The sequence below is a fragment of the Pan paniscus genome, chromosome 3 (assembly GCF_029289425.2).
Source record: "Pan paniscus chromosome 3, NHGRI_mPanPan1-v2.0_pri, whole genome shotgun sequence".
Lineage (NCBI taxonomy): Eukaryota > Metazoa > Chordata > Mammalia > Primates > Hominidae > Pan > Pan paniscus.
Genome location: NC_073252.2, coordinates 2,979,875 through 3,005,731, shown reverse-complemented (window position 1 = coordinate 3,005,731; position 25,857 = coordinate 2,979,875). Strand labels below are relative to the sequence as shown.

Here is a 25,857-nt window from a genome sequence, read left to right as displayed (position 1 = left end):
TTTTGTATTTTTAGAAGAGATGGGATTTCACCACGTTGGCTAGGCTGGTCTCGAGCTCCTGACCTCAAGTGATCTGCCCGCCTCTGCCTCCCAAAGTGCTGGGCATGAGACACCCCCATGCCTGGTCTATTTTTTAAAATGAAGGCAAAATAAAGACATTTACACAAAAAGAGAATTAACTGCTAGCAAACTGGTCCTGTAAGACATATTAAAGGAAGGTAAAAACAAGATGGTAACTTAAATTCGGCAGAATTTAAAATGAAGAATGCCAGAAATGACTAGCCAGCTAGCAAATAGAAAACACTGTATAAATACAGGCCAGGCGTGGTAGCTCATGCCTGTAATCCCAGCACTTTGGGAGGCCAAGGCGGCTAGGTCACCTGAAGTCAGGAGTTTGAGACCAGCCTGGCCAACATGGCGAAATGTCATCTCCACCAAAAATACAAAAATTAGCTGGGTGCCATGGTGCTTGCCTGTGATCCCAGCTACTCAGGTGGCTGAGGCAGGAGAACTGCTTGAACCTGGGAGGTGGAGGTTGAAGTGAGCCAAAATCGTGCCACTGCACTCTAGCCTGGGCAACAGAGTGTGACTCTGTCTCAAAAAAAGGAAAAGAAAAAGGAAAAGAAAAGGAAAAGAGAAAGAGAGAGAGAGAGAAAGAGAGAGAGAGGAAAAGGAAAAGGAAAAGAAAGAAAAGAAGGCAGGCAGGCAGGCACTGTATAAATATATTTTTCTCTTTTATTTGCTCTAGAAATTATAAAGCTGTATAAAGCAGTAATTAAAACATATTATTGGTTTGTAACATATACAAATGTAATTATATATAGGACAATAATAGTACAAAGGAGAAAGAAGGAAATGGAGCTCCTGCGGAGCAAAGTTTGTATATTTTACTGGAATTAAGTCAGTAGTAATCTGGAGTAGATTGTGATAAATTAAGATGCATATTGTGGGCGGGCGTGGTGGCTCACACCTGTAATCTCAGCACTTTGGGAGGCTGAGGTAGGCGGATCACTTGAGGCCAGTTCGAGACCAGCCTGGCCAAAGTGGCAAAACATTGTCTCTACTAAAAATACAAAAATTAGATGGGCGTGGTGGTGCGCATCTGTAATCCCAGCTACTTGGGAGGCTGAGGCAGGAGAATCACTTGAACCTGGGAAGCAGAGGTTGCAGTGAGCCAAGATTGCGCCACCGCACTCCAGCCTGGGTGACAGAGCGAGACTCTGTATCAAAAAAAAAAAAAAAAAAAAAAAAAAAAAAAAGATGCATATTGTGGCTGGGTACACTGGTTAAGTGTAATCTTAGCACTTTGGGATTTCCTGGCGGGAGAATCACTGGAGGCCAGGAGTTTGAGACAAGCTTGGGCAACACAGGGAGACCTTGTCTCTACTAAAATTAAAAAACTTAGCCGGTCATGGCGGCACACGCCTATAGTCCCAGCTTACTAAGGAGGCTGAGGCAGGAAGACTGCTTGAGCCCAGGAGCTTGAGGTTGCAGTGAGGCATGATGATGCCACCCCACTCCAGCCTGTGTAACAGAGCAAGACCCTGTCTCTAAGAAAAAAAGAGATACATATTGTATTTTAATTTTTGTTTCTTTTTGTTTTATTATTTATAACGACATTCACAAGAGATGCATACTGTAACCCTACAGCAGCCACTAAGAAAATTAAAAAAAGAATCAACAGAAGAATTAAAATAGTACACTAAAATTTTTGTTTAATATTTAAAAAGGCAGATACTGACATATACAGGATAAAAATGCAAGGCCCAACTAAAAGATGTTAGACAAATTTTAGATTCAAAGACACAAAGAAACTGAAAGTAAAAGGATGAAAAAATACATGTACACAGTAACCCAAGAAGGTGGAGTGGCTATACTAACAAATAAAACGGACTTTAAGAAACACCAGTAGACAAACATTTCATAATGATAAAAGGGGCAATATATCAGGGGAGCTATAACAATAATTCAATAACATCACCCCCAAATGCATGAACCCAAACAAGGAAGAATTGAAAGGAGAAGGAAATAATCCAACAGTTAAACTTGAAGGCTTCAATATGCCTCTCTCAGTAACCGATAAAACCACCAGACGGATAATCAGTAAGAATATATACTATGATCTGAGTATCTGTGCCCCTCCAAAATTCACATGTTGATAGCCTAACCTCCAAAGTGATGGTATTAGGCAATAAGGACTTTGGAAGGCTCTACTCTCAGGAATGGGATTACTGTCCTTACATGGTAGCATGGATAGACCAAGACAATATAGAAGACTTGAAGAATGCCATCAACCAATTTGATCAAACTTTCATTTCTTGAACACTCCACACAACAAGAACAAAGTTCAAATTGTTTTCAAGTACACATAGAACAGGATCTAGGTAAACTATATGTTAGGCCATCAACAAGTCTCAATAAATTTGGAAGCTCTAAAATCAGTCATCTAAGCTTTTGTTTCAACAAACTAGAAAAGGAAGAGCAAGCAAAACCCAAAGAACATAGAAAGAAATAATCAATTTCAGAATGGAAACCAATGACACAGAAAAGAAAACAGAGAAATTGACAAATCTTTAGCCCAAGTGACTGAAGCCATTAAAAGGAAGATAAAATTACCCAAATCAAGAATTAGCATCACTGCAGGCACTGCAGAATTAAAAAGGATTATAACAGTATAGAATAACTTTATGCCAACACATTAGACAATTTAAATGAGTAAATTCCTACAAAGACAAAAATTATTGAAATTCACTCAGTAAGAAATAGGAAATTTGAAAAGACCTATTACAAACAAATGAAACTTGAATTAGTAATTACAGATCTTCCCACAAAAAGAGACCAGGCCTACAGGATTTTGCTGGTCAATTCTATCAAATATTTAATAAATCTCAATCTTAAACAAACTCCTTCAGAAAACATAAGTGAAAAAAACATTTCCTAACTCATCCTATGAAGCCAGTATTACTCTGATACCAAAGTCAGACAAAGACATCACAAAGATAGGAAACTACAGACCAATATATTTTATTAGTATTAACACAGATGCAAAAATCCTAACAAAATATTAGCAAACCAACTCAGGAACATATGAAAAGGATTATATACCACCGCCAAGTGGGATTTATCCCAGGAACACAGGTTGATTTAATATCCTTAAATCAACTGATGTGACACACCACGGTAACAAAATAAAAAACGAAAACCACAAGATCGCAACACATGCAGAAAAGACATTTGAAAAGCCGAACAATTCAATATTCAATACAATTCAATATTCAAATCATGAAAAAACTCAAGAAATTAGGAGTAGAATAGAATTTCCTTAACCCAATAAAGGGCATCTATGAAAAACCTATACTTGATATCACATTTAAAGAATGGTCAAAGATTAAATGCTTTCCCCCTAAGATTGGGAACAAGGCAAAGATATCTGCTTGCAACAATTCTATTCTGTACTGAGTTTCCAGCTAGCTCAATAAGGCAAGAGTAAGGAATTAAAAGCACTCGGGAGGCTGAGTCAGGAGAATGGCATGAACCTGGGAGGCAGAGCTTGCAGTGAGCCGAGAGAGCACCACTGCACGCCAGCCTGGGCAACAGAGCAAGACTCCGTCTCAAAAAAAAAAAAAAAAAAGAGAAAAAGAAATTGAAATTAAAAGCATCCAGACTGGGTGTGGTGCCTCACACCTATACTCCTAAAACTTTGGGAGGCTGAGATGGGAGGATCGCTTGAGGCCAGAAGTTCAAGACCAGCCTGGGCAACATAGTGAGACCCTCTCTCTACAAAAAGTTTTTTTTTAAAGCTGGGCGTGGTGGCACATGCCTGTAGTTGTAATACACCTGTAGTCCCAGCTACTTGGGAGGCTGAGGCAGCAAGACTGCTTGAGCCCAGCTGTTTGAGGCTGCAGTGAGCCATGACTGCAGCAGTGCACTCCAGCCTGGGTGACAGAGTGAGATTCTGTTTCTTAAAAAGAAGAAAGGAAGGAAAGAAAAAGAAAAGAGAAGGGAAAGGGAAGGGGAGATTAAAAGCATTGCATCCAGATTGGAAAGGAAGAACTAAAACTTTATTTGCAGACAACATGATCTTGTATTTAGAAAATCCAAAGTAATCTACCAAAACAACAGCAAAAGGACCTACTAGAACCAACCCTACTAGAATAAACAAGTTTAGTAAAGCTGCAGAACACAAGACCAATATAAAAAAATCAATTGTATTTCTATGTATTACCAATGATCGATTGGAAATCAAAATTAGAAAATACCTTTTACTGTGAATGAAAACACATAATACTTATATATTCCAGACACAAAGGCTGGAATTTTTTTAGAACTACTGAGAAAAATTAAAGATGACTTAAATAAATGGAAAGATAAAGCATATTCACAGATTAGAAGACTCAATTTTGTTAGGATTGCATTCTCCCTAAATTGATCTATATCATCCCACAAATAAAAGACCACAACCACATCCAGAGGATTTCACTGGAGAATTCTAAATATATATTCAAGAATTCGATGCAATCCCTCAAGATCCAAGGAGGCGTTTTGTAGTTGACAAGTAGATCCTAAAATTTATATGGGAATGCAAAGAACTTAGAGCAGCATAAACGATTTTGAAAAGGGTGTACCAGCCGGGTGCAGTGGCTCACGCTTGTAATCCCAGGACTTTGGGAGGCCAACACGGGCGGATCACAAGGTTAGGAGTTCGAGACCAGCCTGGCCAATATAGTGAAACCCCGTCTCTACTAAAAATACAAAAAATTAGCCGGGCGTGGTGGCGTGCACCTGTAGTCCCAGATACTTGGGAGGCTGAGGCAGAATTGCTTGAACCCGAAAGGCAGAGGTTGCAGTGAGGCGAGATCGCGCCACTGCACTCCAGCCTGGGTGACAGAGGGAGACTCCATCTCAAAAAAAAAAAAAGAAAAAAGAAAAAAGAAAGAAGAGAGAGAGAAAGGTGTACCAAGCTGGAGGGAAGACCCTATCCCATTTTCCTAAACTTACCATAAAGCAATTGTCAAATGCAATTTGGGTGTAAGGACAGACACAGAGATCAAATGAACAGAATGGAATGTCCAAATATAAACTCTTACATTTATAGTCCATTGATTTTCAATAAATTTTCAATAAATGGCCAAGGCAATTCAATAGGGTACTTCTGACAAACCGTACTGAAACAATTGGATATCTATACATGCAGAAAAGGTGAATTTATATCCTCACCTCACAATAAGTAAATGCTGAGTCAAACAGAATCTAAGAACTAAAATTATAAATCTTCTAAAAGAAAACAGTTTTGTGTTAGGCAAAGTTTTCTTGGATAAGACATCAAAAACATTATACGTAGAAGAAAAAACTGGTAAGGAGATGTGGTCAGACTTCCCAGATAGACCTTTCAACATCACCTTTACCATCTGAGTGTTACATTTATATTACCTAATAAAATAAATCAGCCAAGTACTTTGACCTTCATTTGTTCTTTCATTTAAAGACTGCTTATTATTATTGTTGTTATTATGATTTTTTAAACAGAGTCTTGCTTTGTCGCCCAGGCTGAAGTGCAGTGGCGCAATCTTGGCTCACTGCAACCTCTGCCTCCCAGGTTCAAGCAATTCTTGTGCCTCAGCCTCCCAAGTAGCTGGGATTATAGGTGCCCACCACCATGCCCAGCTAATTTTTATATTTTTAGTAGAGACGGGGTTTTGCCATGTTGGCCAGGCTGGTCTTGGATTCCTGGCCTCAACTGATCCACCCACCTTGGCCTCCCAAAGTGCTGGGATTACAGGCATGAGCCACTGCGCCCGGCCAAAAACTTGTTTAAGCATCTATTTATGAAATTCTGAGAAAAAAAGCTAATAAGGTACCCTCACCTTTGGCTAACAGAAGAACAGATAATGAACAGGAAAAACAAACCTTTCCTGAAATTTTAATATTCCACTATTTTTTTTTACTCCTCTCTTTGCTTCTATACAGACAAAAAAGGCCTCCACAGAGCTGCTATGGGGTGTTGCGAAATCAAGACTGATATTCGAGCAAGAAAAACAAGATTCAAATGGAGATTGTAAGTATGCCTTGACTCTCTTCAGTTCTAACCTTCAGAAATTATGGGAAACAAAATAATTTTGTATTCAGTAATGCTCATGTTTAGAGAAAATACACACAGAAAAAGAGATCCTTGGCAAAACAGCAAGCAAAGTCCTACCTGCTGTGTTGGGTAGGATGGGGGTGGACTGTCTGCTTTGCTCTCCTCTGTCCTGGGGCTCCTGCTTCCCAGCACTCCATCTTCCTTCGGGGCCCCTGGGGGCTCCCCACTACTCTCGCCGTCCGCTTCTTCATCATCAGCTTCTGAGGAACTACTGCTGGTACTGCTTATCTGAGGAGACTTTAAAGACAATCTTTTGTAATTTGCACTTTTCAAAACAGAGTAATATAAAATATTAAAATGTCAGACCATCATTTTATGTCATTTATTGTTGCTACGAAGAAGCCACGTCCATACCTCATCCTTCAGGGCCATGTTTTCCCCGCCACCATTCAATTCGCTGTGGATTCCATTCATGTTGGCCACCACCTCGGTATCATCATAATTACTCAATGGATAAATATCAGCAAATTTGGCTGACAATGGTGCAACATCTTCATCATCACTACAACTGACACAAGCAGAGATGGTCACTGTGAGGTCATTCAATTGTGAAAGACAATGAGTAAACCAGCCACTAAGCACAGGTATTTCCTGGACAGATCACGGCTTTCATTTACAAAGAGTATTAGTTAAGTATCATTCCTACCACTAACATTTCTTAGTAACCTCATCATGAGAAAAATGCTTGGAAGATTAACATTTGTGCCATTTGGAAGAGTAAAAAAAAAAGACAAACAGAAAAGCCTCCAAAAGTAGAAATATTAAGGAAACTACAAAAATTTAACCAGACTGATTAACGTTTCCATTTGACCTGAAAAGCGCTGGTATAAAACTGGTCTCTCTGCTACTCCCAAGACAACACAATTTGTGATTAAAATTAAAGGGGTACCGATGGCAACCTTAGGTGTTTAGTGTTTGCTTTTTCAACTTAGGGCTGAAATTTTCAGAAATAGTCAGTTGAACAAAACTTTAAAGGCACTTATGTAACAGAAGACTAATTTTTTTTGCTTTAAGGCCAGTCATGGCCTGGTCACTCATGATCGTAATTAAATATCAGCTTTAGCAAGACATCTAAGCAACAGGCAAATGAAAAATTTACTGAAATTAATTTTATTTTATTTAATTATTTTTTTGAGGCAGTGTCTTGCTCTGTCTCCCAGGCTGGAGTACAGTGGCACAATCTCGGCTCACTGCAAGCTCCACCCCCCGGGTTCACGCCATTCCCCTGCCTCAGCCTCCCGAGTAGCTGGGACTACAAGCGCCCGCCACCACGCCCGGCTGATTTTTTGTATTTTTAGTAGAGATGGGGTTTCACTGTGTTAGCCAGGATAGTCTCGATCCCCTGACCTGGTGATCCGCCCGCCTCGGCCTCCCAAAGTGCTGGGATTACAGGCATCAGCCACTGCACCCGGCCTGAAATTAATTTTAAACAGATTTCAAGGCTTTAGCCTACAGAGACCACTTAAGATGCAGCTCTGGTGCATTAAAAGAGCTGGCACATTTAAGCTCAGTGCAATAAGATGCTCCAAGGTCCACAAAAACATGCACTGAGTCCATCTTCAGCCTGGGCACACAGCAACCTCCAGAAGGCAAAACCCTAGGAACTCGTGATCTCACTTCCTAGAATGAGTGAAGAGTGTCCAGGACTACCAAATTCCGGTGTCTTTTCAACACATTACAAGTAACGTGCTAGAGTCTGGAGCTCACCAGAGGTAAGTACAAACAGCACCCACAAGGTGCAGAGTCCTAGGGCTTCCTGCAGGCCCACTGCACCTGGGACGCTGCCTGGGCCAATGCTCATACACACTCCTGAGGATGACCATCGGCACAATTTACAGATGAGAAAACTGAGGTTCTAGTGAAGTAACTCAGCCATTTGCTCCATGTGACGGCAGGAGGCTTCACCAGCCCTAGCTCCGTAAAGATCCAACCCATAAGATCCAGGAAGTACTGTGTGGTACACTGACTAGAATCACATTGTTCTTTTTAACCAACTTAGAAAAGGCACCAAGAAAGAGACAATACAAATGAAAAGATAACACTGGAGATTTTCAAATCATAGTTTACATTTGGAAGACATTGATCACAAGCTGCTGAAGGCCCAGATGTCCCGAGAACCTAGGCTCCCCGTAACTGGTGATGGGCAGTTCCGGCCCAAGGAGAAAGGCTCCCACAGCCAATTTCTTCCACTACCACACGTGACACAAGAGACCATAACTGACATCAGCAGCTGTGACAAATGAACAGGGATGAAATTTTCCATCTTAAATTTTCATTAGGCTATATATGTTTAATTTTTATGTTTTAGTAAGAAGTTGGATAACAGCCAGCTGCAAAAATGTCAACACTCTTTCTTGTGCCCTGGAGAGTACACAGTGTCTCTAAGGCAATAAACAGCAGCCTGCAATCTTTGTATGAAGAGAGTCAGTGAGTTTAAACCAGTCCTTTCAGAATTATTTTGTCTGAGAACAAGCCCAAATTGAAAATGGAAAGACTGAAGGAAAACGTCAGTCACCATGAGAAATCCAGACAGAAGGAATGAACACAAGTCAGTTGGTCAGAGAAATCCCAGAAACGCTGCACAGCCAAGGTCAGGAACAACAATCTCTCCCACTGCACACCTCCACATGGAACATGATGCCTGTGTGCTCTACGATACATGTAAACTAAACCTAAGCTGACTTTGGCAACTACACATGATCATGTGCAACCCTTTTGGAAATTAGCATGTGAAGCCTCCCCAAATGACAGGGTCACAACTCTGAAGAAATCTGGGACCAGCCAACTACAATGTGAATTGGTGACAGCTGCACAACAATGTACTTCTAATCATGCGGGAACATGAAAAACAGAAACCTTCAACTGCTTGCTAAAGCGATCACCTGAGTTCTTAGCAAGACATGAAACAAGCATGAGTGCTGGGCTGACAGTGAGACAGGACAGACGGCGGACTGGTCACCCTTTAGGAGAATGAGGAGATGTGAGGCCGGAATTAGAGACACTTCTTCTCTGCATACCAACATGTTTTTTCTTTACTGGCCTTTATTAATTTACCATGTTTTTTTTTTCCCAGATAAACAGTGTTAAAAGTTTGGGTTTACTGATTTCATGTTTTAAAAGCTGCATTAAAAACCTCAGGGTCCCTTGTCATGAAAAGCACAATAATGATGTTCATACTTCTGTGGACATTACTGTATGTATTTCTCATTGCTGGGGCGACTTAAATTTCGGAAACTTTATTACAAAGTCACAACTTACAAAGTTGGTGCCGAGCCACTGTCTGTGAGGATGAGCCTGGGGTGCTGCTGAATTGTGATGGGAGAGCTGGAGCCGGACCCCGAGCTTGCAGATGACACACTGGGCGGGCTCCTCTCAGCAAGATAGTCAGGAGCAGGATCCACCTGAAGTGGGAGCTGGTGAATGTGGATGTCATCAGTGACGGGGGGGTCCATGATACCACACGTGAGGATGTGTGAGAGACTGCAGTCATCGCAAGCACATCTGATCAGGAATTAAGGACAGTTACCAAGCCAGCCAATGCACAAGACTAGACCATGCTCTCTAAGGGTCGGTTCTAGGCCTCCGCTCAGCCCAGTGAAGGTCTCATGGGCCAGTCGTGCCGACACCACAACCCAGGCTTACCTTCTCCGGTAGTTGCAGTTGGGGCAGTCGGGCATGCTCAGCCGGGACGATAACATGTGCCTCATGGTGTCTGTGAAGTTGTTCTCGCCAGTAACTGCTTTCTTATTGGTTAACTAGAGGAAATTTTAAAATGCTTTAATCTTGCAAGACCCTTCCCCGAGACATGGCTCATTATTTTTCAGTAATTCTGCTGACATGTATCATGTTCACGGGCACTGCTTCCTCAGCGGGACAGGACCAGGAATACAGGGGCAGCAGACCTGGAGTCGGCAGCTAGCTGGGGGCTGAGCTGCAAAGGGCTCAGGTACCAGGAGACCCTAATCGCTTTTGTCTTCAGCAAACATGCTGCAGTGCGCCCTCACAGCACACACCTGATGCAGACACCCGGCCTTTACCCTGTCTGCCATGTGCTTGGTACTTGCAAGGTACTGAGAACAGAGCTGTAGGAATGAAAACTGGCACGTGGAGGGCAAGGGGTCGGCCTGGGAGCTATTGAGGAAATGGCACCTCAACTTCTAACAGACAAGGTGAGCATCTGCATTTCAAAGGAGAAGGAACTCTGGACCCACTCTGGCAATGGGACAGGTGGCAGCTGGAAGGGCCACTCAAAAGGACAGGATGGCCGGGAAAGGTGGCTCACGCCTGTAATCCCAGCACTTTGGGAAGCAGAGGCAGGCGGATCACCTGAGGTCAGGAGTTTGAGACCAGCCTGGCCAACATGGTGAAACCCCATCTCTACTAAAAATACAAAAATTAGCCAGGCGTGGTGGCTGGCACCTGTAATCCCAGCTACTCAGGAGGCTGAGACACGAGTACTGCTTGAACCCGGGAGGCAGAGGTTGCCGAGTGAGCCGAGTTCACGCCACTGCACTTCAGCCTGGACGACAGAGTGAGACTTTGTCTCAAAACAACAACAACAAAAGCACAGGGACACATGCAGAATGGGGAAAGGGAAGAGGTAAGCATGCCACAACACTGGTGCCATCTGTATACCTGTGGTGCCCAGAGGAGACCACGGGCATGCAAATGTGGAGACAGGCATGGGGTCAAGGCCAGGGAACCACCAATATTTGCAGAAAGGCCAATGAAGTTGGAGTTCGTAAAGGAGATGGAGAGAAGTGTCAGAGAACAGGAAGAGAGTCGATGTGGCATGTGGATGGGAGATCTGGGGAAGCCAAGTTTCCAGATGAAGCCAAGGGCCCCCTGACCAGATACAGGACATCACTAGCAAGCTCTGCCAAACAGCTCCAGCAAAGGTGGAGCACAAGCCTGCCTGGAGGAGGCACCGCCAGGAAGATGAGGAAGGGAGAGTCCAGATCTGCCAGCTGCCATGTTGAAGGCACGGCACCTGGCAATGTCTGGAGATCTGAGCGCTCTGTCTGGGGATGCTGGGCCCCCATTCCAGCTCTGGGACATCAGGCAACATCCTTAACCTCACCCTATCACCCTCCTTCGTATGTAAACTGCAGATGGCACCATCTGCCTCATAGGGGACTGTGGGGACTCAGGTAATATCCTTTGCAAAATACCCAGAGCTGCTGTGGGATAGAGAGGCCACTCAATACACATGGGTTTTTCTTGAGGCGTATATGGAAGATAACGAAATAGGTGAAAATTAGTTTATCTTGAGATTAAAAACACCATCTTGAACAGTTTTTAACACTGGCAAAACATGCCAATGTGGTCCTCCAATGCTGTTCTAACAAAGCACATCAACATGCAGTGAAGTCATTTGCTGTCAGGACAGATTTCTACTTCCTTTAATTGCCTCTCTTATTGACAAGCTTACCTGTTCTTCAATGAATCTTCTTTGTTTAAAAAGCTCCCAGTCTTCTGTTAACATGCGCTGCTTGGTTTTCATTGTCATCTAGTAAGGGGATGTAAAAAAAAGAAAAAAAAGAAAAACTTTAATACCTGCGACAATTATACAAGACATTTTCAAGAGGAGACTTTCTTAAAATGATATATATGAGAGAAACATCATCTGCAAACAGAATAAAGATACAATACTACAAATATGTTAACAGGTACTTCTTTATTTTACTCAAACTCATCACAAGTACTTTTCTCACATGAAAGACAGAGATGAATAAACAGTAAAAAGAGAAATCAAGATATTCTGACTAAATCTGTCAATACAGTGGATGAACATTCACTATTTACTGAATGCCCATTATGTGCCCTGAATGTGTTAGAAATAAGCAAGATGATGGCAACTCGGTCCTGCCACACGAAGAGCTCAGACTACAGGAAAGGAAGAGCTATTAACAGGCATATGAGACTTAAAAAGCAAAGCAAAACAAAACTAACAAAGAAGTTAGGAGTTAAAGGCAAAAAGAGAAATTACTGAGGAAACAGAGAAGCATATGTGATTAATAAAACCGAAAGTCGGTTCTGTAAGTTTCTGTCAAGGCTGAAAAAGGGGGAAAAAGGTAACATTAAAAAAAAATCAGGATTGAGAAAGGATATGGGTACATATGAAGATTGTTTTGTTTTGTTTTTGAGACTGAGTCTCGCTATATCACCCAAGCTGGAGTGCAGTGGCACAATCTCGGCTCAGTGCAACCTCTGCCTCCTGGGTTCAAGCGATTCTTGTGCTTCAGCCTCCTGAGTTAGCTGGGATTATAGGTGCCCGCCACCACGCCCAGCTCATTTTTCTATTTTTACTAGAGACGGTGTTTCACCATGTTGGCCACGCTGGTCTTGAACTCCTGGCCTCAAGTGATCCACCTGCCTCGGCCTCCCAAAGTGCTGGGATTATAAGCGTGAGCCACTGTGCCCGCCTGGCCAGAAGATTGTTTTTAAACTGTGAGACAAAGTATCTTTATAAGTTGATACTTTGTAACATCTAAAGAAGAGTTACAAACAAGGGGCTCATGGGCTATTTTGTCCGACTTGCACTTCGCCTCTTTTTAAAAGTGTTCGAGATTTCACCTAATAATCCAGATTTCTGGCTTCTCTTGACAACTTGGCAGCTCTGGTGGCCCTGTGAAGACCGTTGGACCCAAGTGGGGACTGCCCCTAACAGAGAACAGGAGGACACACGCACGCACACACAGGTGTGGCCTTCGCTACCCATGCCCCAGGCTCCACTAGGGCCTATCCCAACTGAGGGCACTTTCAAGGTGAGGGTGGTGACGGCCATGAGCACCACAGGAACGCTGGGGCCGCTCTACCCTGTATCATCCATTTCCGTGACTTTCCCTAGCCCTGCAGGTGTGAGTTTACAACCCTTTACTAAACGATATGGATAACTTCTTGAGCCAAATTCTATTTGTAAAACTGACTCGAGGGAGAAGGAAACCTGAAATACACTAATAAATGTCATATAAATGAAAAAGGCAGACAAGATCTATAGTTCTTGTTCTTCTTCCCTGTAAAAATGAATTAGGCCCCAAAGTTTTATGGTAGGTTCTATCAAACCCTTCATGGGACAGAAAATTTAAACTATTCCTGAAAATTGCAAAAACACAGAGTTTCTCAATTCATTCTATGAAGCTAGCACAACCTTTATACAAAACAAATAAGACCTCAAAGACCAAGACAACTCAATTATACCTCAGAATATAGATATAAAAGTCCTGGCTGGATGCAGTGGCTCACACCTGTAATCCCAGCACTTTGGTAGGCCAAAGCAGGAGGATCACTTGAGGCCAGGAATTTGAGAACAGTCTAGGTAATAAGGCAAGACCCCCACCGCTACAAAAAATTTCATTTGTTTGTAAATAAAATTATCTTTGAGACAAGGTCTCTTGCTCTGTCACCAAGGCTGGACTACAGTGGTGTGATCACAACTTACTGTAGCCTCAACCTCCTGGGCCTATGATCCTCCCACCTCAGCCTCCCAAGTAGCTAGGACCACAGGCACACACCACCACACCTGGCTAATTTTTTTTTTTTCCTTGTAGAGATGGGGTTCTCCCTATGTTGCCCAGGTTGGTCTCAAACTCCTGGGCTCAAGCGATCCTTCTGCTTTGGCCTCCCAAAGCGCTGGGATTACAGGTGTGAGCCACTGCACCAAGCCAAAACTTAGCTGGCACACTGGCATGTGCCTATGGTCCTAGCTACTCAGGAGGCTGAAGTGGGAGGAGAGCTTGAGCCCAGGAGTTCGAGGCTGCCGAGAACTAATATCTTGTCATTGCACTCCAGCCTGGCCAGCAGTGTGAAACCCTGTCTCTAAAAATAATTTTATATAGCTGTCCAAATACACACACACACACAGGCGCACACGCACACACACCCTAAATCAAATATCAGCTAATAAATTTAATAATGGACTAAAGAATGACATATCATGGTCTACTAGTGTTTCATCCCAGGAACGCAAGAATGTCTCAAAATTAGGTAACCTAAACTCTTAACTCATACAGAAATTGATATAAGAAAAATCATACCATCAATTTTGACATCTTCCTGTTTTATTTTTTAAATGACAGCCTAAATGAACTAGAAATAAAAGTAAACTTCTTTAATTTGCTAGAAAGTATCAAAAGTCTGTATGGCAAGCATCAAACTTCATGGTGAAACACTCACAGCAGCCCCTCGAAGCCAGGACTGGACAAGGGTGCCAGTATCAATGCTCTTATTCACACTGGTCTGAAGGTCCTAGTGGAAGCCAAAAAAAGGGGACAAATGCTGGAAAAGATGAGATAAACCTATCATTATTTGTAGAAGATACCGTGATTTCCTAGACTCCCAGATTCAAGACTCAACTCAAAAACTACAAGAGTTAATGCCGGCATCTGGCGAGATGACTGGTCACAGGGCATCTCCATTTTCCCAGTTTCCAGCATGAATGCTTTAAACACACATTCCCCACTCAAGATGCCGGTCATAGCAGCCCCTCAAACTACAGACTATGGAGGCACAAAATGGGTCAAGATTTACAAACTATAAAACCATAATACAATATATTTTTAAAAACCTTAAAAAAGAGTGACATACCATATTCTTGGATGGGAAGATTCAATATTGGTGCCAATTCTCCCTTTTCATTGTATATGTCTGCAGTTATTATAAAATCTTAGTGTACAGTGTAAGAGTTGTTTGATAAATAACATCAATAAAAACCTCTTCCTTGACTCTCTCCTCACAGCCTCAGGGTAATTTTTTTTTTTTTTTGGAACAAATTTGGGTACCTGCAGGCTTATGTATGTGTCAAACAACAGAGAAAGAATGAATTTTAGACAGCAAACATAAAAATAATTGATTTCAAACTTCCAGCCAGGGCAACACGGTGAAACCCCGTCTCTACCAAAAATACAAAAAAAAAAAAATTAGCCAGGCATGGTGGTGTGCGCTGTGATCCCAGCTACTCTGGAGGCTGAGGTGGGAGGGCTGCTTGAGCCCAGCAGGCAGAGGTTGCAGTGAGCTGAGATGACACCACCGCCTAGTTGAGAGAGTAAGACTCCATCTCAAACAAACAAACAAAACCTACCAACTCTCTTGCCACATACATACATACTTATTTGTGAACAGAGACTCAATTATTTTACACGTATTCAACATTTTAAAACCTCTGAATCAGTATAAAATTTCTAAAATGTTATTGATTAGAAGCAACCAATGGTCATTCAAAGGTTTTAAATTAAATAGTGCATTAAAACGGCTCCAGTGGAGAGTGGAGTGGCCACAAACCAAGAACTCCAGGGGTCACTGCAGTTGCCCCCAAAGCCTTCAGGGGAACATAGCCCTGCTGACATACTGATTCTGAACTTCTGGCCTCAAGAACTGTGAGCATAAATTTCTGTTGTTTTCAGCTCCCCACAACCTCCCACCCATGCATACATGGTTCCAGAATGACTATTATTCTCTGGATGTTACTAAAGTGGCTCAATTTCCCTCAATTGTATTAGTGGCAGATTGTTTCTCATGGTTTCTTCACAAGACAGTGAAAATAAAAATGCATCTCCTGGCTGGGCATGGTGGCTCACGCCTGTAATCCCAGCACTTTGGGAGGCTGAGGTGGGTGGATGATGAGGTCAAGAGATCTAGACCATCCTGGCCAACAGGGTGAAACCTTGTCTCTACTACAAATACAAAAATTAGCCGGGCGTGGTGGCGGGCGCCTGTAGTCCCTACTACTCGGGAGGCTGAGGCAGGAGAATTGCTTGAACCCAGGAGGCGGAGGTTGCAGCGAGCCAAGATCACGCCACTGCACTCCAGCCTGGTGACAGAGAGAGACTTCGTCTAAAAAAAAAATTAATAAATAAAAATAAAAAGCATCTTCTGGTTGCTTTAGTGAAGAGACTGGTTTTCTCTTTGTAAAAGCAATGTAACATGCAATTTTAAAGAAATACACTTTACTTTTTAAGTGACACTGTTATTTTCTCCCTAGAGAGAACATGTATGTTATTTTTACATATATACCATTTTCCCTAGAACAACAGCAATAATACCATATATAATATTTCAAAATAAATGTTTACCTTCAAGAAACACATACCTCAAGAAATTACTATTCCCAAAGGATTTTTCAGTCTTAGTAAAAGAATTTCCCTAAGGGCATTTTTGTGTTTAGTTACAGTTCAATTGGAGAAATGAATCTCTGAAACTAGAACTTTATCTGCCATTTCCATCACATGTGGAACTAAGGACAGCACCCCAGGCTCTTAGGGGCAGCATGTTATGCTACGTAGGACACCGCTGACCTAAACCCCAACAGGCCTGCCTGGCTGAGACCCTTGGGAGCCTCCTGTCATCTGCAGATGTGGTAACACCAGGAAGCAGTAGTGAGGCTCTAGCCACACTGGGTTTGGCACAGCACTCGGTAACGGTTCATCTTCCTTCTCTTTCATCTCTTTCCCTATGTTATCACTAACTATACTATTTTTCTGAAGTCACCTGAAGGTTACAAGTTATTCACAACCTCAGAAACTTATATCGATACATGAAGGGAAAGCCAGGTGATATGGCTTAGATTTGTGTCCCTGCCCAAATCTCATGTCAAACTGTAATCCCCATTGTTGGAGATGGGGCCTGGTGGGAGGTGATCAGATCATGGGGGCAGATTTCCCCGAAGGTGCTGTTCTCGTGATAGCGAGTTCTCAGAAGATCTGGTTGTTTAAAAGTGTATAGCACCTCCCCACCCCCCTTCCTCCTACTCCAGCCACGTAAGATGTGCTGGCTTCCCCTTCACCTTCCACCATGATTGTAAGTTTCCCGAGGCCTCCCAGCCATGCTTCCTACACAGCCACAGAACCATGAGCCAATTAAACTGCTTTTCTTTATAAATTATCCAGTCTCAGGTATTTCTTTACAGCAATGCAAGAATGGACTAATACACCAGGGATAAATCAAGTGAACAGCATCAATCCTACAGAAGAAAAACACCAAATGCAGGAGAAAGGGAGGTGGGAGTTCCATTCAGAAAAGCTTCCAGACTCAAAGCTTCTCCGCAATAGGCCAGCGTCTCCTGTTCAACACCAGGACAGGAAGCACCGACACACCCAAGTCATCTTTGTTGACAGGCAAGGCTGATTTGCACTTAGACTTGCAGACAAGTGCCTCCCATGAAGGGTACTCTGCAAATCCCTGGGAAACAATGAATACCAGGCACAGAGGCCACCAGCCCCAGTCAGGGACAGATGCGTCCCTGAAATGAAATCTGAGATGAGACCTCATGGTCACCTAGTCCAAATACCTCTCCAACTATTCTCCACATTCCCTATCACGGGGAACTCATCTCCACACTACAGCCCACTCTGCCTTCGAACGACCCTTGCAAGGGACTCTTTCTGATCACACACATCTACACGGGGTCTGGACTCTGCTCCTGGGGGCTGTCTGGGACGAGCTGAATGTCTGCTTCACAATGGTCACTTCTTGACCACTCAGGCCAGCAACCTCTTATGCTTCCCTGCCAGGGGGATCCAGCCTGGTCAGAGCTGTCCTGAGGACAGGCAGCGAGGCTGCTACCACACCCTGATTACAGGACCTTCCACGTCTGCCGTGACGTCATGTCAACCTGTCACATTGATATGGTTCACCTTTGTCCCCACCCAAATCTCATGTCAAACTGTAATCCCCACATGTCAGGGGAGGAAGCTGGTGGGAGGTGATGGGATCATGGGGGCGGATTTCCCCCATGCTGTTCTCATGATAGCGAGTTCTCACAAGATGTGGTGGCTCAGAAGTGTGGCATTTCCCCTCTTGCTCTCTCTCTCCTGCCACTGTGTAAGACGTGCCTTGCCTCTTCTTCTCCTTCCGCCATGATTATAAGTTTCCTAAGGCCTCCCCAGCCATGCGGAACTGTGAATCAATGAAATCTCTGTTCTTTATAAATTACCCAGAATCAGGTAGGTTTTTTTTTTTTTTTTTTTTTTTTTTTGAGACAGAGTTTCACTCTTGTTGCCTAGGCTGGAGTGCAATGGCATGATCTCAGCTCACCCCAACCTCTGCCTCCCGGGTTCAAGTGACTCTCCTGCCTCAGCCTCCTGAGTAGGTGAGATTACAGGCATGTGCCACCACGCTCGGCTAATTTTGTATTTTTAGTAGAGACGGGGTTTCTCCATGTTGGTCAGGCTGGTCTTGAACTCCCGACCTCAGGTGATCCGCCCACCTTGGCCTCCCTAAGTGCTGGGATTACAGGCATAAGCATCAAGCCCGGCCTCAGGTAGTTCTTTATAGCAGTGTGAAAATGGACTGATACACACACCCTTCCAGGTCTGATGCCACCCTCCAGTGGATTCACCAACACTCAGCTTCTCCATCTGCACATCTGTTACTGCTACAAACACTAACAAGACTGTGGAGGAGGGCCCTGAGACAGCGTTCTCTGGGCCAAAGGCAAATACCGTTGCTGCCATTAGAGTGTACTGTGGGCGGCTATCCATGCCTACCCAGAAGGTGCTTGGGGCTCCTCTTTTTTTATGAGGTCCTTGGTAAAGGTAGGCGGGGTCCTATGCACTTGGGAGGTTTCAATGACCTAATGCAATACAACTTGACTGCAGCTCATGTTGGCAAGACAGAGACTTAGCAGGTGGCACTATGTCGTCAACAGAGACGCTCTTGGATTAAGGAGCCTTTCACGTGCTTCCCACAAGCAGCCTCTCTGGGAGTCTTGAAACCCCGCCCTGCACAGCAGCCTCTCCCTGGGCTTCAGAGCCCTGAGCTCCCATCTCTGCCCCCAGCCAGGGTGGTCTTGGCTTCCCCCACCGCACCCGTGAGGCCAGAGCAGGTGCGCTTCGTTCCCTTGAGCCCCGGTGACGAGAGTGAGCCGGGCAGGAAAGCCGGCCCCTCGCCTCCCGTTTTCCTTCTCAAGGTCTTTCCTTCACAGTGTCTGCTGATGGCCTGAGATCTCATGCTCCTCCCTCCTTCTGTGCTCTCAATAAACCACCCTGCGTGGGTGCCATGGGATGTGCTCTAGAGCAGTGGTCCCCAACCTTTTTAGGACCAGGGACCGATTTCATGGAAGACAACTTTTCCACAGACCAGGTGAGGCAAGGGGATGGTTCTGGGATGATTCAAGCTCATCACATTTATTGTGCACTTTGTTTCTATTATTATTACACTGTAATATAGAATGAAATAATTATACAACTCACCACAATGCACAATCAGTGGGAGCCCTGAGCTTGTTTTCCTTCAACTAGATGGTCCCATCTAGGGGTGATGGGAGACAGTGACAGATCATCAGGCATTAGATTCTCATGAGGAGCGTACAATCTAGATCCCTTGCACACGCAGTTCACAACAGGGTTCATGCTTCTGTGAGGATCTAATGTCTCTGCTGATCTGACATGAGAAGTTCAGGCGGTAATGCAAGCAATAGGGAGTGGCTATAAACACTGACAGGCTTCACTGGCTCACCGGCCACTCACCTCCTGCTGTGCGGCCTGGTTCCTAACAGGCCATGGATTAGTACTGGTCTGTGACCCAAGGGTTAGGGACCCCTGCTCTGTGGGGCACCCAGTAACCAGCAGCCCACAGTGCAATACCAACACAGGGACTATTTACTGTCCCTATGCCTATATATTTTTTTCATTTTTTGAGATAGGGTCTCACTGTTGCCCAGGATGGAGTGTGGTGGCATGATCATAGCTCACCACAGCCTCAACCTCCTAGGCTCAAGTGATCCTCCCATCTCAGCCTCCCGAGTAGCTGAAACCACAAGTGCACACTACCATGGCAGGCTAATTTTTGTATTTTTGTAGAGACAAGGTCTATCTATGTCACCCAGGCTGATCTCAAACTTCTGGGCTCAAGTAATCCACCTGCCTCAGCCTCCCAAAGTGCTAGGAATACAGGTGTGAGCCACTAAGCCTGGCTTTTTTTTTTTTTTGAGACAGGGTCTCACTCTGTCACCCAGGCTGCAGTGCAGTGGCACCATCATAGATCACTGCAGCCTCTAACTCTTGGTCTTAAGTGATCCTCCCCCACTCACTCTCTGGAGTGGCCGGAACCACAAACACATGGCACCCAGCCTGGCTAATTTTTTAATTTTTTGTAGAGACAAGGTCTCACTATGTTGCCCAGGCTGGTCTCAAACTCCTGGGCTCAAGTGATCCTCCCACCTTAGCCTCCCAAAGTGCTGAAATTACAGGTGTGAGCCACTGCACCCGGCCAGTTTTACTTTTTAAAAATAACACAGAAAAAACTTATTTGGAATTAAAAGCTCGTACAACACTAAAACATCACCTAACATAATTATCTCATTTTGCAGGTGGGGAGGGAAAAGACTCATGGGGCAGATTCGGGACATTCTGGTGTTGACTGCCGTGCAGGGTTCTCCCTGGGACCCAAGTCAAGAACATCCCAGGGAGTGGTGACCTGGACACACTACTGGCCCTCCTGCACGGCCACAGCCCTGAAGAGCCTCTGCTGAAGATGCCCACTTCCTGGAGAAGGTTAATGCCCACTGTCCTAGCTTCCCCCAACTCCTGCTCCCTCTACCAGAACAGCAAACTTGTGAAAATGGGCTGGTGCACCCACAGATGGCAGAGGGGAATGCAGCTTTCAGCGCCCTCTCTGCTGTGCTGCCCCCACATGGCACAGCTGCAGCCCCTGGGATGCTCCAGGCCTCACGAGATGAAGGCTGCTGAGGTGCTGCTGCAGCAGGAGACTCTGCCCTCCCCACCTGGCATCCAGACCCTGCTCTCACAGTAGTCCAGGCTAAGAAGTCGCTGGTCAGTGACAAGCCACAGCAGGAAAGTCTCTGGTTGCAAAAACAGACAAAAACATGAATTAGGAATACACCCACTTTGAAGAAAACACAAAACAGCAACTGCTCTATCAGGCCCCACCATGAGGCACAGGACACAGAGGGAGTCTCCCAGGACCAAAGTGATCTCTGAGGCCCCTCCTCACCCTGATGTGCTGTGCGTACAGCAGCCAAGGAAGAGGCGCAGAGTCATGGGAGAGTCTCAGGGCCACCTGCCCTAAGACAAGCTCAACAGCACAGAATTCCGCATGTGACGAAGTTGGAACTTACTCCACTGAAGCTGATGCAGGTTCAAAAAAAGCCAGCAGGCCAGGCGCAGTGGCTCACAAATGTAATCCCAGTACTTTGGGAGGCTGAGAATGCAGAAGAATGGAGTAAGAGAAAACCCGCGAAAATCCAAACAACAGACCATTTGTAGCTCTAGTCCCTGTGGCTGCAGTAGAGAACAGCAACAGAAAACACGGCCTGTAGCTGTGAAATCAATGACACACTTCTCGGAGGGAGCAAGCACATGCTAGTCCCTTCCTTCTTCCCAGTCCCTCACAGCACTGACAAGGAACACTGACAAGGAGCCACAGGTGGCATCCACATGGCACTCACCATGCCAGGGCAGACATGGAACCAGCACATGTCTTAGGCTAGAGCCCAGGTTCCATTTTCCTACAGAGAGTCTCCGAAGTGCAAAAGAGAAACTCAGTCATTCCTTCTTTACCCCTGCTCACACTAGTGTCATCTTTAAACCAGGGCCGCTCTCAATTCCTTCCTGGCCCAACCCTGCTTTAAGAGAGCAGGCAGACCAGGGGTGGGAAGCGGGGGGAGGGGGCGCCGTCTCAAAGCCCTGCTCTGTCTGACAGGCTTGGGCTGCCTGAGTGCCCTCCCTTCAGATCCACCTCCAGCAGGTGCCCTCCCTCTTCTGTCTTCCACCTGGTGAGCCACCTGCCACCTGTGCATGTGTCTGCACTCCCTTCTAGACTAGGACAGATGGACAATGAGCTCTCAACAGCAGAGTGCTCAGTAAACAGCTCCTGGACTTAAAAAACCTCCTACCTGGACCAGGCGTGGTGGCTCACTCCTGTAATCCCAACACTTTGGGAGGCTGAGGCAGGGAAACCACCTGAGGTCGGGAGTTCGAGACCAGCCTGACCAACATGGAGAAACCCCGTCTCTACTAAAAATACAAAATTAGCCAGGCATGGTTGGTGCATGCCTGTAATCCCAGCTACTCGGGAGGCTGAGGCAGGAGAATCACTTGAACCCGGGAGGCGGAGGTTGGGGTGAGCCCAGATCTCACCATTGCACTCCAGCCTGGGCAACAAGAGCAAAACTCCATCTCAAAAAAAAAGAAAAACCTCCTACCTGGGGTGCAGAGCCTGGTGACAGCCCGTGTGAGTGACAGCAGGTGTGCCCAGGCCAAGGCGAACTTGACCAACTGCTGCCACCACACCTCAGGCCCAGGAGGCCCAAGCCATCTGTGATGCCAACAGGTTTCCCATCCCTTCCGGAAGACCAGCAGCTAACACACAGGGGCTACCCACCTGCGCCTCTGGGCCTCAGTCAGGAATTCCTGGCTTGCAGCTCAGGACAAAGCTAGTGACTTGGTGCTGCCTTCAACAGGGCCGTCTGAGGATGTGCGCGGGGTGTGGTGGTCCCGGGTGGCACTCACCTGCTCGTCGACATAGGCGTCGATCCTCTTCTGGCACTCCAGCCACTCCTCGGCGACTCTGCGCAGCTCCTCCTCGGAGCGCTGGTACCTCTGCAGCAAGGTACTGTATGTGTCCTCACTGCAGGTGTCGTGTGTGGTGGTTCCTAGCCTAGGAGAGAGAAGGCCTTGTAACAAAGGAAAGAACCCAACGGCTCTGAAGCAGAGATCAGAAATGTGCTTCCTGCTGATACTATCCTGCTTTGTCATCTCGCCTCCCAACGTGGAAAACAGGGTGCCACTCTGCACCACAGCAGGGAGCTGTGAGGGATCAATAGATCCCCATGCAAGGCACCCAGGACAGACTTGTAAAAAGGAGATGCTCAGCTGGGCACAGTGGCTTACACCTGTAATCCTAGCACTTTGGGAGACTGAGGTGGGTGGATCACCTGAGGTCGGGAGATCGAGACCAGCGTGACCAATACGGTGAAACCCCATCTCTACTAAAAATACAAAAAAATTAGCTGGATGTGGTGGCAGGCACTCATAGCCCCAGCTACTCAGGAGGCTGAGACAGGAGAATCGCTTGAACCCGGGAGGCAGAGGTTGCAGTGAGCCGAAATCACGCCATTGCACTCCAGCCTGGGCAACAGAGCGAGAATCTGTCTCAAAAAAAAAAAAAAAAAAAAAAAAAAAAGGAGATGCTCAAAGAAACAACAGCTTCTAAGAAAAAAATGAGCACTGAACAACATGTCTCTAAAGACTATGACTTAACAATTCAGTTTACCAAATATGGAATTGCAAAGAAAAAATTAAAATAGATAAAAATAAAAATGATAAAAAAATAAATATGGGGATACAAAGTTATTTTACTCTTGAAAATACAACTGGCTCAGAGAAAACAAAACACTTAATGAGACATAAAATTTAGATCTGGTTTTCAAATAAAGCAAAACAAAATCTGATTTACTTGAAGAAATATAGTTACAGTTTTCTGTCTACTATATTACATTGTATTAAGAAAGATGGCGGTCAGGTGCAGTGGCTCACGCCTGTAATCCCAGCACTTTGGGAGGCCTAGGCGAGGGGATCACCTGAGGTCGGGAGTTCAAGACCAGCCTGGCCAACATGGAGAAACCCTGTCTCTACAAAAAATACAAAAATTAGCTGGGTGTGGTGGCACATGCCTGTAATCCCAGCTACTCAGGAGGCTGAGACAGAAGAATCGCTTGAACCTGGGAGGCAGAGGTTGGGGTGAGCCGAGATCGCGCCACTGCACTCCAGCCTGGGAGACAGGGTGAAACTCTGCCTCAATAAAAAAAGAAAAAAAGAAAGAAAAAAAAAGAAAGATGGCAAGATGGAAAATGAGAAAATAAATGGGAAACAAAAGACACACATGCAGGTGGACAGTGAGAAAAAACACCTCGATTTCTGAAAAGGCTGAGCAAGATGGCGATTGGGAGACAGAAGGCTGGGGGCTGGGGTCAGGAGGAGGACGGGGAGTGGTGTGGAGACACATGTAGATTATCACCAGAAAAAATTCATGTTCCTAATACCTAAGTCTATCAGTGTGAGCCAAAATAAGTGGAATAAAGACATCTTGACAAGGATGGCTTAGAATCAAATACCATGTTTATAATATATCAAGAGCACAAAGATTCTGTGCAAGGTTAGGGATCAGCACTGTTTACATAAAAACACTAGAAGCTACCAAATGCATCATGGCACATCTAGGAGAATCAGTACTTGGTAACCAGATACTTGTTACCAATTTTATAATTACGTCTACCCATTCACACACACACACACACACACACATTCATGTATATATACACATATATATTTTGAAATGGAAATATGCTCATGGTAACTAAAGATATGACTACAGCATGTTTAAAAATATGTATAGTGGACATACGGAAAAAATGTATAAGAAATACTAAATTATTTATAAAACCTAACTTTGTTTACGATTTTCTATATTTTCATAATTTTATTTGTAATGACAATCTAATGATTTTATAATAAACAAGCTATGTGGAAATTAGGATCTTTTCATGGGTGAAATGGGCAGGAATGACTCCCTCTTCTCCTCTGACCTATCTCCACCCTCAGGTAAATCGCACCTGGGAACCTCGCAGCTACTGAAGCCATCTGTGCACTCACCTATTGCAGTCTCTCCAGGGGAGGCAGCAGAGGTTAGGTGTAACTGGGCAGTCATTTAGGGAAGCCCAAAGGAAAGAAACAATACTGACGCACATGGATTGAGGCTACTTCAAAACATCAAAGCTGTTCTCCTAAGGCTGTTTCTGCCCCTCAGGAGACAAAACTCCTTAAGACATGGACTCCAGTGGCGCCAGGGTTCTGCCACACTGCAGCCCGTGAAGTAGTTTTTCTCCCACTTCTTCTCTGCCAGCCTTGCTCTTCCGTGACTGGTTTCCATTCTTCACACAGAATCCAGCTTCTACCCAATACCATCCTGCCCCTACTTGCTCCACCTGGAAAGTTAGGATGCGGCATTATACCCTGTCATGTGTTCCTTGTCCCGCTCCTCCTGGAAGTAAGAATTTATCTCTTCCAAGTTATAGAATTCAGATTATTTTGAGCCAAGGGAGAGCAAAGTGGGTGGGGGAGGGGGTTTGTGGATATCTTTGGTGGTATAATTGAAAAGCAATCTGCAGGCACAGGGCTTCCCTGCAAGCAAAGCTGTGCTAGGATCAAAAGAGTCACAGGGACTATCCACAGGGTTGAATTAAATCAATGGCTCAGCAAACAGGTTTCCATCTAAATATTGAGCTTGCAAATACAAGACAGCAGCATGAAAATACGCTTACTGTAATGTTACCAATGTGTATGTGAAACATTATTATTGATAAAGAAAATGAAATAACATTGGTATGGGTAAGTTTTATTAGCCTAATTAATACATATTTAAAGTGAAGCCCACATTGGGCTACTGATACCCACAACAAAGAGAAGCAGGCCTGAGGGATGCACCCCCTGATAGAAACACCCCCCGCCTACGCCTTGGCCTGCCAGGGGATCTGAGCAGAGCCGTCCAGAACCTTCAGATCCTACCACCAATTCTCAGGCAGGACAGAGGATGGAGGTGGCCAAACTGCTCTGTGAACATGCCCACGCAGGATCCAGACCAAAGCACCCCCAGGACAGATGGCCTAGTTCTTTCATAGATACATTTTAAGACAAAAAATGGTGGGGAGTCAAGGGAAGGAACCTGCCCATTACAGACTTTCAAAGGCTATGGGGAAAAAAGAA

General features: G+C 44.8%; 1 protein-coding gene across 8 annotated transcripts in view; it reads right to left on the bottom strand.

The window, feature by feature from the left end:
* Positions 1-25,857, bottom strand: part of FAM193A (family with sequence similarity 193 member A) — a 196,464-nt gene that overhangs the window by 62,505 nt on the left and 108,102 nt on the right. For 6 of the 8 annotated variants that reach the window (XM_034958217.4, XM_063603489.1, XM_055111142.2 and 3 more), the window contains exons 7-12: positions 22,606-22,753; positions 11,571-11,648; positions 9,782-9,894; positions 9,398-9,640; positions 6,494-6,647; positions 6,197-6,376 (exon numbers count right to left, since the gene is read on the bottom strand). In XM_034958217.4, coding sequence (XP_034814108.2) covers positions 6,197-6,376; positions 6,494-6,647; positions 9,398-9,640; positions 9,782-9,894; positions 11,571-11,648; positions 22,606-22,753 — 916 coding nt within the window. Of the gene's footprint in view, positions 1-6,196; positions 6,377-6,493; positions 6,648-9,397; positions 9,641-9,781; positions 9,895-11,570; positions 11,649-14,314; positions 14,387-22,605; positions 22,754-25,857 lie in introns of all 8 variants that reach the window. The other 2 variants (XM_034958216.4, XM_014344551.5) reach the window with 1 other exon arrangement.